At 42.9% G+C, this 14,423-nt stretch overlaps 1 protein-coding gene across 5 annotated transcripts in view; it reads right to left on the bottom strand.

Annotated features, from left to right (window-relative positions):
* The window catches only part of ARFGAP3 (ADP ribosylation factor GTPase activating protein 3), a 96,518-nt gene that overhangs the window by 57,042 nt on the left and 25,053 nt on the right, over positions 1-14,423 (bottom strand). For all 5 annotated transcript variants that reach the window (XR_008308933.1, XM_053257463.1, XM_053257462.1 and 2 more), the window contains one exon: positions 12,246-12,385. Coding sequence is in view for 4 of the 5 variants with exons in the window: in XM_053257463.1 (XP_053113438.1) it covers positions 12,246-12,385 (140 nt within the window). In the remaining variant the exon portion in view is untranslated. The remainder of the gene's footprint in view (positions 1-12,245; positions 12,386-14,423) is intronic.

Below are 14,423 nucleotides of genomic sequence, written 5' to 3'. Positions count from 1 at the left end.
ACAGTTAGAGTCGAAACTTCCTGGCTTTTGAAATCTATTTCCTCCCCCATCTCTCCTTGTTTTCACTCGAAATGGTTTACGGAGGCTTTGGACTCTTTGTTGTGAGAACTTTTCCTCCTTATCTTCTGGCAGAACAGCTGTAGACTGTGACTCACAAAAAGATAAAGCAATCAGAGAAAGCTATAATTCCCTTTCCTGGGACACTTTGTTTTGTAAACATTTTAGTCTAAACCCTTTGAGTTCTTTCTCTGCGAAGGATTGTTTTCATTGTTAATTACCAGATTTAATGGATGTGTATTATCTGGATTTTTATTCCTAAAAAGCCTTATATGCATTTAACTATGCTATTTTAGTATAGTTACATAAAATATTTTCCCAGTGTGTAAATATTTGATGTTCTCATTACTAGGGAATTCGTTTTTGGCATTTTTTTTTTGGTTAAAGGTAGTTAGGAACATAGGAAACTGCCATATACTGAGTCAGACCATTGGTCAGTATTGTCTTCACAGACTGGCAGTGGCTTCTCCAAGGTTGCAGGCAGGAATCTCTCTCAGCCCTATCTTGGAGAAGCCAGGGAGGGAACTTGAAACCTTCTGCTCTTCCCAGAGCAGCTTCATCCCCTGAGGGGAATATCTTGCAGTGCTCACACATCAAGTCTCCCATTCATATGCAACCAGGGCAGACCCTGCTTAGCTATGGGGACAAGTCATGCTTGCTACCACAAGACCAGCTCTCCTCTCCAAGTTCTTTTACAAGAATGGAATGTTTGATTCCCTGTGACAAAAATTTAGGGGAAAATAATTTTGCCCAGCTTCTTGGCTGTGAGAATCTTTTCTCCTTATCTATAGGCAGAACAACTATAGACTGTGGTTTATAAAAAGACAAAGCAAACGGAGAAAGTTATTATTGTCCCAGCTGGGACAATTTGTTTTTTCTTTGTAAACATTTAAGTTTGAATCAAATGAGTTATTTCTTTCTGTCTGGGATTGTTCTTATTGGTAACTATTAGATTTTAATAGATGTGTCTGGACTTTTATTTTTCCTGTAACAGACAATTTGATGTTATCTTTACTTTTGGGCATATCATTCGTATTAATCCGAAGAACTTTTTTAGGAGTAGTTTCCTGAAGGCCATACACGAGCATAACCTTTTATTCCCTGTGATAAAAATTTTAGTCAAACAAAGTAAGGAATAAGGACTAGCCACTTCAACTTTTCTCTCTCTTGTAGATGGTTATTTAAAGAAGAACCTTTTATAAAAGACTACTTTTGGTTAGGGATTATTAAGCTTGTAAAACAATGTCTTACAATCATTTTTTTTCATACAGCTGTGAAGGAGATTAACAAGATTTCTCTGTAAATAGAGAAGTTGAGTGCAAAGATATCTTTAGATCAGGAGGTGTCTCAGACTGATTTAGGGACTTATACCCAGATGGTTCTGACCAAGGAAATACAATCTGAACAATGTAACACCTTTCCACAGGTTAACAGTATTGACAATCAAGTTTGTGTACCAGATTTTGGAAATGAGCACATGGTTGGTTTACAAGTGGCAAAGAATATGTATTCAATACTGTTTACAGCTGAATTTCTCTCTAACAGAATCAAACAGAGATGGGCACCAACCTTTTGGCATCCACTCTTTTGTGTATTTAGAAGAAGGTGGTTATTTTTGTTTTTAGATTCAAAATAAGTTCTGGCTGTATGATTTTTCTTTTCTCGAATTTATAGAAGGCTCTTACTATTGGAATGGCTGATTGACAAAGATTCTTTTTCATTTTTTGGTCTACAATGTAGTTGATTTCTGAGTGTTTCCGGTAGTCTCTTGGTTATGCACCTTTTTATGATACATAATTTTTCTTTTTGTGTTAATCTTTTCTCAGATAATAATTTTAAGATTTCCTCTTTCTTTTTTTCTCCCCCTGCTTCTTTTTTACAACGTACTAACTAAAGAAAAGCTGCATTGATGCAATTATTTAATGTCTATTGGTTGAAAATGGGTTTGATATTTGAAAGAATACACAAACCAGTCCTAAATCTGATTGCTATTACATGATCAATTCTTATGGTATAGACAGCAAATCTGTATTTTATCAGTTGTACTTTACCACAGTATATAGAAGTTTAGAGATGTCTTTTATCTTTTTGATTCAATTTCCCCCCTTTCTTTTTGTATTCTCTGTATTAGAAATTAATAAAAATGAATTTTAAAAAACAAAGTTGGAAAAGGTAAGGAGGAAAACACAGTTGGCCTATATGGGCTAGGAAACAGAAATGAAGCAGGAGAATTACTTATTAGTTTCTGCCAATCAAGGAGGTGCAAGGAGGTGAAGAGCTCAGTTAAAACAGCAAAGACGTGGCCGGGGTGGATCACGAACTGCTCATGTGCAAATTCCAAGTCAAGTCAAAGCGGAAAAACAAAGCTATCCAGCTTCCACAATATGATCTTGAGAATGTACCCACCATTTTCAAGGAGAACATCAGGAACCACTTTAAAGTTCTGAACCTCATTGATAGGGAACCAGAGGAACTGGGGAATGAAATCAAAGAAATTGTTAAGGATGAATGTGAAAAGAGACTGCCAAAGACCAAGAAACAGAAGAAAGCAAAATGGATGTCAGAACAGACAGTGGAAATTGCCAAGAAGAGGAGAGAAGCCAAAGTCAAGAAAGATAAAAGCCTCAGGAAGGAACTTAATAGGGAATTCCAGAAAGCAGTTAGAAGAGACAATGAGCAGTACTATAATGACATCTGTAAAGACCTTCAGGATCGTAATAGACACGGAAAAACAAGGCAAGCTTTCCAAAAGATCTATGAACTCAGAGGGAGGTTCCAACCTCGAATTAGTAAGTTACTGGGATGCCAAATGACAGATAGTAACTGATTCAGAGAAGATAAAACAGAGATGGAATGAGTATACTGAAAATCTGTACAGCAGGGATGTCAACATCCAAGATACTTTCTTGTGTCCAGGAAACTGCACACAAAGAATCAATGACTCAAAAAATGTTGAGCGTTTCTCAACATTTTTTGAGTCATTGATTCTTTGTGTGCAGTTTCCTGGACCTGCAGTTAGTAAAGCCGTCACCCCCATTCCCCCCACCCTCACCCCCAGGCACCCCCGCCAAGCAATTTCGAGCTGGCTGGAGCTTTCTGGAGCTCATTTCCAGGCAGCCCTCACTGCTGGATAATGAACATTATCCAGCAGTGAAGGCTGTCTGCCTAGAAATGAACTCCAAATAGGCTCAGGCTCAGGAGATCTTGGGTCCCGCCCCTCTGCACATGACACCACATGCAGAGGGGTGGGGCCTGGGATCCACAGAGCCAGGGTGAGCTCTCCAGAGCTCATTTTTAGGCAGGCAGCCCTCGCTGTTGGATATTGTTCATTTCGCTTCCTTAAAATGAATGTTATCCAGCAGCGGGGGCTGCCTGCCTAAAAATGAGCTCTGGAGCTTTGTGGCTTCCCCCGGCCCAGAATTGGTTTTGTGGGGGTGATTTTTATTAGTGATGCCTCACAGACCAGTAGCCAACGCCTAGCGGACTGGCAGTTGAGAAACACTGCTCTAGAAGATATTCCCTACTTGCAAGAATCTCTAGTACGGGAAGATGAAGTTAGATCAGCACTCCGGTCATTAGCAAGTCGGAAGGCTAAAAGAATTGATGGAATAGCTACAGAAATATGACAGGCAACAGAAGAAGAAACAGTTAAGGCTCTAACCAAACTATTCCAGCAACATTGGAGAACGACACATTGGCCAACAGATTGGAAGAGGTCAGTCTACATACCCATACCAAAGAAAGGAGACTGAACAGATTGCACAAACCATCGCACAATATCCTTAATTTCACATGCTAGCAAAATAATGCTCAGGATAATTCAACGCAGATTAGAGCCCTACGTGGAAAGGGAAATGCCGGATGTTCAAGCTGGTTTCAGAAAAGGCTGGAGAACAAGAAACACCGTTGCTGATAATTGAAAAAGCCAAAGAATACTAGAAAGAAGTCAATATGTGCTTTATTGACTACAGAGAAGCCTTCAATTGCATCAACCATGTCAAGTTATGGAATATCCTTAGGAAAATTGACATCCCAGAACATCTTATTGTTCTCATGAGAAACCTATATATAGGACAGGAAGCCACAGTCCAGACATAACATGGTGAAACAGACTGGTTCCAGATCGGCAAAGGTTTTTTGGGAGGTGATTTTTATTAGTGATGCCTCACAGACCAGTACCCAATGCCTCGCAGACTGGCACTGGTCCACGGACCGGCAGTTGAGAAACACTACTCTAGAAGATATTCCCTACTTGCAAGAACCTCTAGTATACAAGGCTCTATACTTTCTCCCTCTTTATTCAATTTATATGCTGAACATATACTAAGAGATTAGTATATGTTTGGATTGGAAGAAGATGAGCGTAGTTTTAAAGCTGGAGGAAGAAACATCAATAACCTGCACTATGCTGATGACACCACTCTGATAGCTGAGAATGTGGATGATCTGCAAGCTCTAGTAATGAAAGTCAAAGAGCACAGTGAAAAAGTGGGACTACAATTAGATGTCAAGAAGACTAGACTAATGACAACGAGTACAGCAACCAACCTCAGAATTGACAATGAAGACAATTGTCTTCATTGTGTTGGATAGCTTCTGCCTTTTAGGATTGACCATCAACAGTAAAGGATCCAGCAGTCAAGAAATACGCCTCAGACTAGCACTTGGTAGGGTTGCAATGAAGGCCTTGGAAAAGATATTTAGATGCTGTGATGTGTCTACACCTACAAAGATTAGAATAGTTCGGACAATGGTTTTTCCCGTGATACTCTATGGATACAAAAGGTGGACTTTGAAGAAGCAAGATAGAAAAAGCATTGATGCTTTTGAACTTTGGTGCTGGAGAAGACTTTTGAGGATAACATGGACAGCCAGGAAAACAAACAAATTATGCAAAGAACCAGCACCATTGAGAAGTCCATAATGCTGGGGAAAGTTTAAAGAAAGAGAAGAAGAGGATGACCAGCAGCAAGGTGGCTGGACTAGATTATAACAGCAAAGAATGTACCACTGAGAGATCTTAAAGGCCAAGTTGAAGACAGATCATCCTTGAGAGAATCTATCTATGTGGTCGCTAAGAGTCGACACCGACTTGACGGCACTTAATCAATAACATGGGCCTACCTTTTTACATAAAGGTAGGGATTTAACTTTCCCTTCTTTCTCAGGCTTCCTCTCAGACTGTAAATTCAAACCAGCAATACTCTACCAGTTCTTTGCTCTTATTTGAACTGACTTCTATTTTTGTTTCAGACAGTAAAATAAGAGTTTCATTTATCATCCCGCCCCCACTGCAATGGTACATTTTCCACAACCCTGACCATAGTATCCAGGCACAATAAATTGTAGCGGGGGGTGCTGGAGTTGTAGTTCAGCAACATGTAGTTCACCAACATGGACCCCAGATTGGGCATCATTATACTAAATGTTTCTCATCCCAATGAGCCCTTTAAATACTACTAGGATGTGTGGATGCTTCTAAATAGTAAAGTTCTATCTATTATTACTGAAGTATTAAAATAAATGTGAACTGAATTTCTTCAATCTTGTTTGAGTCACAAACATCTTTACTTGATCACACAGGGTGGCTTCACATATCATGGAAAACCTGGTTGCCACTGGTTCCCTGAGCGTTTGTGCAAGCCTGACTTCCAGTGTCAGGAAGGATATGCCGACATCAAGAGTGTCATGTGAATCCACCAGTGCCAGCATATTTTACCTATTTGTGGTCCCAAACCTGACATTGGTAACCTAGATGAAAAATTGGTTTCGGACTGTAAGTAGGGGAGAAAAACAGGTTGCTCACCTATAACTACTGATCTGGTAGATACCTGTCAATATCCATAAGAATGGGTAATGAGCCTGTGCAGAACCCTCGCGGTAGTATGCCCCAGCTTGTTGAGGCAACGGAGCCCCACCCCCCATGCCTTCAGTGTGCTATTTAAAGGAGGGCTGGGCACCATGTTCTTTCATTCTTGGATTACTGCCGTGGAGGACGATCATCTGGAATCAGGTGGGTTTATCATCCAAGGAGAATAGCTTGCATACTCAATACACACATAGCATAGCACTACTGCAGAGGGGTGGTCCAGGCGAATCTTATGGATATTGATGGATCTCTACCAGATCAATAGTTACAGGTAAGCAACCTGTTTATCTGGATTGAGATCCATAAGAATGGGTGTTTAGCTAGCTCCCCCTGGAGGAAGGTGTAGTAGTAGCTATTGCAACACCTGCTTTAAAACACTTCTCTCAAACTCAGCAGCAGAGTGCACATCTATGGTGTAATGTTTGATGAAAGGTAACTCAGTAGAACAAGTAGCTGCTTTGCAAATGTCCGTGAAAGTTACCCCCGATAGGTGTGCAGCTGATGAAGCATAGGCACAGGTTGAGTGGGCCTCAATTGCTTCTGGTGGTTGAACATTCTGTTTATTGTATGCTAGCAGGATGAGTTCCACTAGCCACCTGGACATTCTCTGTCTAGAAATACAGGAACCTGTTACAGAGCCTTTGTATGAAACAAAGAGGTGTTTAGGGACCTGAAGTGCTTAGTGCGATCCAAATAGTACAACAGTGCTCCATGCACATGCTGTAAGGAGTGCATCTCCTGTTCTAATGGAGTTGATGGGTCTTTGAAGAATGTAGGGAGAACAATAAAACCTGGTCAATTTGTATTACCACATTATCGGGATAGATCCAAGTGTATGGCAAGTCTATCCACAAAGCCGTCAATTCACTTCACATTTAGCTGTGGTTGTTTCTCTGCATAAAATGTTAAATGGAGCTATTTGCATTAATTGCATTTGGTAGATTTTCTCTGGTTGAGGAGGATCTTGTTCAGGAGTCGATTTGCCATGCTGTCAGGCAGAGCGTTAGAACATCTGGATGTAGTACCTTGCCTCTGTCCAGAGTTAAGAGATCCACTATTTGCGTAAATCCATACATCCACTGCCTTTGGCAGTGATTCCTTGGCAGTCTGAGTACCTGTGGAAACCATGGTTGCCACCATGGAGTCACCAGGATACAGGATGTAGGAGTAGCAAGACGACAGGCAACCATTCAGCTGATCGGAGGTCGGGGTGGAAACATATAAGTGGTCTCCTTTTGCCAGTTCAGTTGGAAAGTGTCCCCCAGTGATCATGTTGTATTCTGTCCTGGAGCAGAAGCAGGTGCATTTTTTGTTCTCCACAGCAGCAAACAGATCTATGGTTGGTTGCATCTAGCTTCAAAAGACAGGTGTGATGGAATCCATCTTGACTTCCCACTCATGCTGTTACTGTTGTGGGAAAAACCAACTCAAGTTGTCTGTCATGATGTTGTCCAGGCCCTTTATGCGTATGGCTAATGGGTAGACTTGATGCTGGATGCACCAATGCCAAAGTTGTAGGCTGACTGCACAGAGACTTCGAGACACAGTCCCTCCGTGACAGTTGATGTAGGCCAGGGCTGCAGTATTGACCAAATGGTTGAAATGGATGTTGTTGGACATGGAGAACCAAGTCCCCGACGCACTGGAAGCGTTCCCGAGGTAGGTAAGCCTTCTTAGTTTTTGTGTCGCCAATGTAGCTGATTACACAAACTGGTTCTAGTTTGGACTTTTTCCAATTGACTTGGACCCCCAAGAACATATTTTATTTGTGAATGTTACTCTTCTTTGTCTTTGGAAGTCAGGAGCCAGTCATCCAGATAAGGATAGACCGATATACCTTGTGTCCGAAGGTAAGCTGCCACTGCCATCATACATTTCGTAAATACTCTGGAGGCGGTGGCAAATCCGAAGGGTAAGACTGTGTACTGGTACACTTTACTTCCTACTGCAAACCTGAGATACTTTCTGTGATGTTGCCTGATGCCAATGTGGAAATATGCATCCTTGAGAACCAGCGTACCAGCCATTTCTCTTGATACAGAAGAGGTTGGATTTCTTGTAACGCTATCATGTGGAATTTTCTCACATGGACGAACTTGTCCAGGTGGCGGAGATCCATAATAGGCCATACGCCACCATCTCTCTTTGGGATCAAGAAAAACCGTGATTAAAAACCCTCCCATCTGAGCACCCACTGTACCAGGGCAATAGCACCTTTGGCCAGGAGTTCCTTCACTTCTTCCAATAATGTTTGGAAGGTTTGTGAACCTCATCCGTGTAAACTTTGGGGTTGTTCTGAACTCTATTGTGTAGACTGCTGATATGATCTTCAAGACCTAACAGTCCAATGTTATATGGTGCCATTCAGGGGCATGGCATGCCAACTTGATGTTGGTTGTTGGCAGAAGGACAGAATTTGTGAGAGAGATATTGTTGCTCACTTGATATTGTTATGGCCTCTGATCTCGACTCACAAAGGTGCTTCTGAGGTTCAGGTTGTTTAGTGCGTTGAGACTGGTTTTGCTTCCCCTTGCCATGTAAAGGTTTGTAGGGCTGATACTGCCTCTTAAAATCCCGACGCTCTTGTTTGAACATGGATTTTTGTTTCAAATACCATTGGTATCTGGAGCCATAGGAAGAGGTGAGTGTTGTAGTAAAGGTTTTAGCCATGAACTTCGACTTTTTCATCCTCTACATGGTGGAGACTGTATAAACCTTTCCTCAATCCATCCCTCAATCCATTCTTTCATATTCCAATGTAGATTTGTTGAGCAAAGTCACGTGTGCCTGTGCAGGGAGACTGCTGCTGTCAAAGAGTGGGACTCCCGACTCAGCCAAGTGTTTGGCCATACTTAACGGTTGTCTGGTAAGTGCAGCTGACTTATCCAGAGTCTCTTGGAACTTTCTTTTAAATTCTTCAAGGGAGAGTACATCCATAGAGTTCTGTAACTCCTCCCATAGTCCATGCATATATTTCACTGTACAGGCAGAATAATTTACAATTTTTACTGACAGACAGGAGGTGGAGTAAATCTTTCTTCCCAGAAAGGCTAATTCTTCTTTGCTGGAGTGGTCTGTTTGTGATTGGACTTTGAAGACCATGATATAGCACAATCAAAGACTAATGAATTGGGTGCGGGATGCTTTACTAGGTATTTGATATCCTTTGTCTGCACTCGATACACACTTTCCAGCTATTTAGATGTGGGGGTTGATGTATGGATCACCTCCCATGCACATTGTGCAACTCTCATGACAACTGGAAGTATGGGCAAGGCCACAGGTTGTGTAGATTCTGCCCTGGCTGTGAAATTATGAACCAGGCCATCAAATGCAGTCATTTCCAATTTAAGGTCAAGGCTCAGAACCTTCACCATATCCCTAACATGTCGATGATATGCCTTCATCTCTTCGTTTGGAGTGGTTGGGGCCACATCAGCAGGTGGGTCCACTCTGGTATCCAGATGATCAAGGTCAGATTTAAAGTATGAAGATCCATGGTGATCCATCTGGGAGTGAGATGGAGATGGAGGTGTAAAAGTTTGTGTCTCAATGGAAGTTGTTCTTTGTAGAACTGGAATGTCTGAAGTCTGTGTTCCCATATACACATTTCATACGTTTATGTGGTTGAATCTCTGAAATTTTTTTCTAGAGGCCAGGAAACTGTGTGGCTGTTGAAACGTGTGCTGGCACTGTCTGATCTGGGGCTATTACCATAGCTGGCAGAAGACAATATCTTGTTTGAGGTTGTTTCCAAAGCTGATCTTCTTGGAAATCATAGGGGAAGCCAGGGGACTTAGTTCCCAATGATGTAAGTGCTTCTCCAGAAGCCGTGTGCGTAAAACCAAATGGTGAGGATGCCAAGTGTGCTGCTGTGAGTGTAGCCGTTGTCCTTTGGGTCAGTTGTTGATTCCCTTGGGGTCCCCATTTCTGATGTTTGAGGGAAACCCTTGAAAGTTGAAGCCTATAGGGTACTGGAGTTAGAATCTAAGATCGACAGTAAAGTGTGTGCTGTGGTAGTATCCAACACTGCCTCCCTGTCTTCTTCTTCCATGTTCAAAGTTGGCATTTCTGTCTGGCATTGAGGGGTCACTAGCCTCGATGCCAACAGAACAGGTGTATTCAGTGATGAAACAGGAGGTCAGGTTTTCGGTGTCATAGTAGCTTGAGTTGATATCGATCAGCAGGTATCGATGGAGGGGACAAATCTATCAGTGTTAGTCTGGTGAAAGAGTGGGCTCTCAACGTCGACAGTGTGGGCGTCGATGTCTGTTTGGTGTTGACAGTCTTCAAATATTCAGTATCCTTTGATGTCAAACGAGGTTGGCAGATGGTCTCAAAGGTAGTCGTTGGAGCTCAGAAGGAGATGGAGTTCTTTCCTTTGTCAGATCTACTGTCATTTTGATTTATGGGCAGAATGAGGGTCTTCTAAGTCTGAGTGTTTTCCCTTCACTTTTGAACCTTCTGGTGTGGTCTTCGATGAGAGTTTCAGTATTTGGTAAGAAGCCAGTGCTGAACTCGATGTCGAAGGTTGTGGCCTTGTCTGAGGATGCACTGGAGTCGCCGTCGAAGCCTTCGAGTCGAGGCTGAAGGGTGGGGTTCCGTTGACCTTGAGGGACTTAGCACCTCATTGTAAATAGTGTTGCAAAGCCGTAAAGTCCAATTTTTCCAATTTGAGAAGGACTGGCGAATCTTGAATGGTGACATTGTGCTCTGCCTCCAAGCAGATAAAGAACAAGTCATGGAGATCCTTCAAAGGGAGCTTGGCTTTACAGCTAGTGTATCTCTTGAAGGTCAGTTTCTCCTCAGCCATTTTAGGGGTGATCCAATCTGTTGTCCAAGTCTGTTCCAATTTCAGAAAAAAATGCTTGGGAAGTTTGAAAGCTGTTCCCCACAATTCACACCAGATTAGTACGACAGCCAGTCAAAGTCAATAATCCATCTGTTAAATTTTTCACAGATGAACTCAGAAAAGAAGAACTAATCTGACGAGGAGCAACAGCCCAAGGACTGTGGCCGGAAAAGAACTGAAGAACATGGTGCCCAGCCCGCCTTTAAATCACACACTGAAGCATGTAGGAGGGGCTTGGTCACCTTGATGCTCTGGCTGCAGCATGCTACCGTGTGGGTCCTGCACAGCCACATTACCCATTCTTATGGATCTTGACAGATCTTGATCCAGATTATGCCGGTCACACAACACAAGAAGTTGGGCTCACACCCTCAAGGAACCAGCACTTTGGTAGAGCTACTGGTTTGCTACAATGCATGTATTGTAAGCTGCACAGTTACCAATGTGCTGCAGTATGCTACTACTTTCAAAGAGCCTTTGAATATCAACCCACCAGGTAGGATGCATAAGCCACCCTATGCACCTCAGAGCAGGGAGGCTTCATACAGCATTCATTTTTCTTCTTTTTGGCATATATGGGAATAATATCCTGAGGGGAAGAGTAAAGATGCACTGGTATGCTCTATCATACATTGTGCTACAGTTGACTGGTGGAGAAGAATTCTGGGGAATACCACTGCTCAAAAGGAACATGCCCTCAAATCTAACTGGGCAAAGAGGAGAGCAAAAACCTGAAGAGGAGACATGCACCTTGCAACTGAGCTGACAGACAAGATACATCTATGTTTTTTTCCAGTATTAAGAGTTAGAACTTTGCCAAATATCTTGGCAAACAGAATCACAGCATTTTAGATATGGACGGAACCTTGAAGGACTTCTAGTTCAGCCCACTGCTCAAGTCATGATGGCTGCTATAGCATCTCTTGAAACATGGTTGACTAGCCTCTTTTTAAAAAAAAGTTTCCACCAAAGCAGAGCTTATTACTAAGTGAGGCAGACGGTTTCACTATCAAACAGCTCTAAAAGGTAGAAAATTCTTCCTAACATCTAGTCTGAATCATAGTGCTTGCCCAACAAAATAAAATAGTGAATAAAATAAAATAAAAGTGTACTTACTAGAATTAAAAAAAACTTTACTAATCTGGGGTGGGGTAAAATATACTTCAAAGTGTACCCAATGAGTGATCATTGGTTATGTTTGTTCAACCAACTCACATCTTACCAACTTGTCAATAAGGATATCATTGGTGACTTAGGCAAAACACTTTATTATAAATCTATTACTCTAGTTGTCTAATATTTAATTTGTTTATTGCCATTTGATACTGCTTTTCAACTTTTCCAGTTATATTTTTCACTAAAGCAACAGGTGTTATTTAAAATGTCAGGTGTGTCAAAAAGCATTCAGCACAAGTTTAAACAGCCTGCTTATTTACTGCTAAGAAAACATATCAAATAGTTACTTACAGTGGTTCCTCTTTCTCAGTTCTTTTGCTGGCATGTATATCTTCCTTCATTTTATCTACAGCTTGTGCTTGCTTTTCAATCTCATTAAAACTCTTGCTGCTCATTTTCTGGGCCCCCAAGCCACCTCTCTTAGCTCCAAGCTTTAAAAGAAAAATGGTTTTATAATTTCATTCTTGGGACAGGTGGTGGTGGATAGAAATTAAAACAACATGCTAATAGTGCAGAGAGGTGAAGAGAAGGAAATGCATGTATTCAATTTCATTTTAAACAAAATAGGAAGGAAAAAACTCCAGTAATGCTAAGGGCAAAAGCCCAGCTTAGACACCATGCTAAGCCATAGTTTGGCTATCAAGAACATGTTGTAGGCTCCTTATCCTCTTCAATGTTAATCTCCTCCTGAGATTCTTTGGTTTATAGCAACCAAAGCTTTGCCTTGGCATCCAAAATGGGCAAACTATGGTTGCTGTTAGAAGTATGCATCCAGAATCAGAAGCCATAAGTTTAAAAAAGGCCACTGTGCTGTAGTGGTTAGAGTGCTGGACTAGGACCGAGGAGACCAGAGTATAAATCCCCATTCAGCCATGATACTAGCTGGGTGACTCTGGGCCAGTCACTTCTCTCTCATCCTAACCTACTTCACAGGGTTGTTGTAAGGAGAAACCTAAGTATGTAGTACACCGCTCTGGGCTTCTTGGAGGAAAGGCGGGATATTTTTAAAAAAAAAAGCAATTCCAATTTTGGTTTGAAGGCAAGCTACAGTCAGCAGTAATCATAGTTTGCTAGAATCAGAATTCAAAGCAAACAATAGTTACTGAAAACTGTGGCAGGTGATCAGTGTGAAATGTCACATAGAGCATATTTGTAGTGGTGAAATGTCAGCAGCTGGCATACTGAACACTACAGTATATCCTGTTCAAACATGTATACACTGAGCAATGAATTACTCAGTGGCGTAACTATAGGGGGGGCACGTGCCCCGGGCGCCACCCCGGCGGGTCACGTGGGGGGTGCCAAAAAGTGGCTCTCCCCCCGCCGCCCCCCTGGATCGCCCGCCAAGTGTGGCGGCGGGCGTGCGGCGGCGGGTCGCCCGCCAAGTGCGGCAGTGGCTGGTGTGGTGGCTGGCAGCATCCCATGGCCTGTGTAGCAGCAGCGCGGAGTGCAGGCAGCGACACCGAGCCGAGCGGCCCGGCGTCGCTTCCCAACTGCGCAGGCACGCCTGTGCAGTTGGGACGCCGCCACCAGGCCGCTCGGCTCGGCGTCGCTGCCTGCACTCCGCGCTGCTGCTACACAGGCCATGGGATGCCGCCAGCCACCGCCGCACTCGGCGGGCGACCCCCCGCCGCCACCACTCGTGACCCGCCGCCGCCGCATCACCACCACCGCCAAATCGCCCTCCGCCATGCCGGGCCAGGTATGTGGGGGCGGGGGGCGCTATTTCAGGGCCATAGCTTGCCCTGGGCGCCGTTTCCCCCCGGTATGCCACAAATTACTGCGTCCACATTCAGATACAAATCACAAACACATAATTTGAGTAGAAGTAATTAATACAAAAAAGCAGTGTTAGTGGAAGTATCTGTATAATACCATAAAAGCAAGAGCAATACCCTGCTAACAGCAAAGAGACGCATTTAAAGTGATGATTCACTTATATTTAGCAGGGGGAGAACAACTGGCCCTATCCAGCCTCAGCACAGAGTTCCTCTGGTGGCTGTTTGTTGGTATTTGCCTCATGTTTCTTTTTAGATTGTGAGCCTTTTGGGGACAGGGGGCCATCTTATTCACATATTATTTTCTTATGTAAATCGCTTTGAGAACTTTGGTTGAAGAGTGGTATATAAATATTGATAATAGTAGTAGTAGTACTCCTCCTATTTAGGTACTATATATTAGGCCTGTGCATCTTGGTAAAATCGGAATTCTGACAGGGGAATTCCTTGCCCTCACCATCAGGAGGGATTAAAGGGTGGGAGCCCTTTAATTCTCCCCAGCACTGACACGGGAGTGGCTGGGCAGCACAGAGTTACTTGGTTACTGTTTGGGTGTGCTTATGGTCCACAGTTGTCTCTGGGCAGACAGCAGGATCATCTTTGCTCAGATGGCTAAGAGCATCTTTGCTCAGGTTTTACTGGTGTGACACCTGCAATCCTATCTCAACTTGATGGACCTAGTTTCAGTAAC

This window comes from Hemicordylus capensis, chromosome 5 (genome assembly GCF_027244095.1).
Source record: "Hemicordylus capensis ecotype Gifberg chromosome 5, rHemCap1.1.pri, whole genome shotgun sequence".
NCBI classification, from domain to species: domain Eukaryota; kingdom Metazoa; phylum Chordata; class Lepidosauria; order Squamata; family Cordylidae; genus Hemicordylus; species Hemicordylus capensis.
This window is presented reverse-complemented; position numbering and strand designations above follow the sequence as displayed.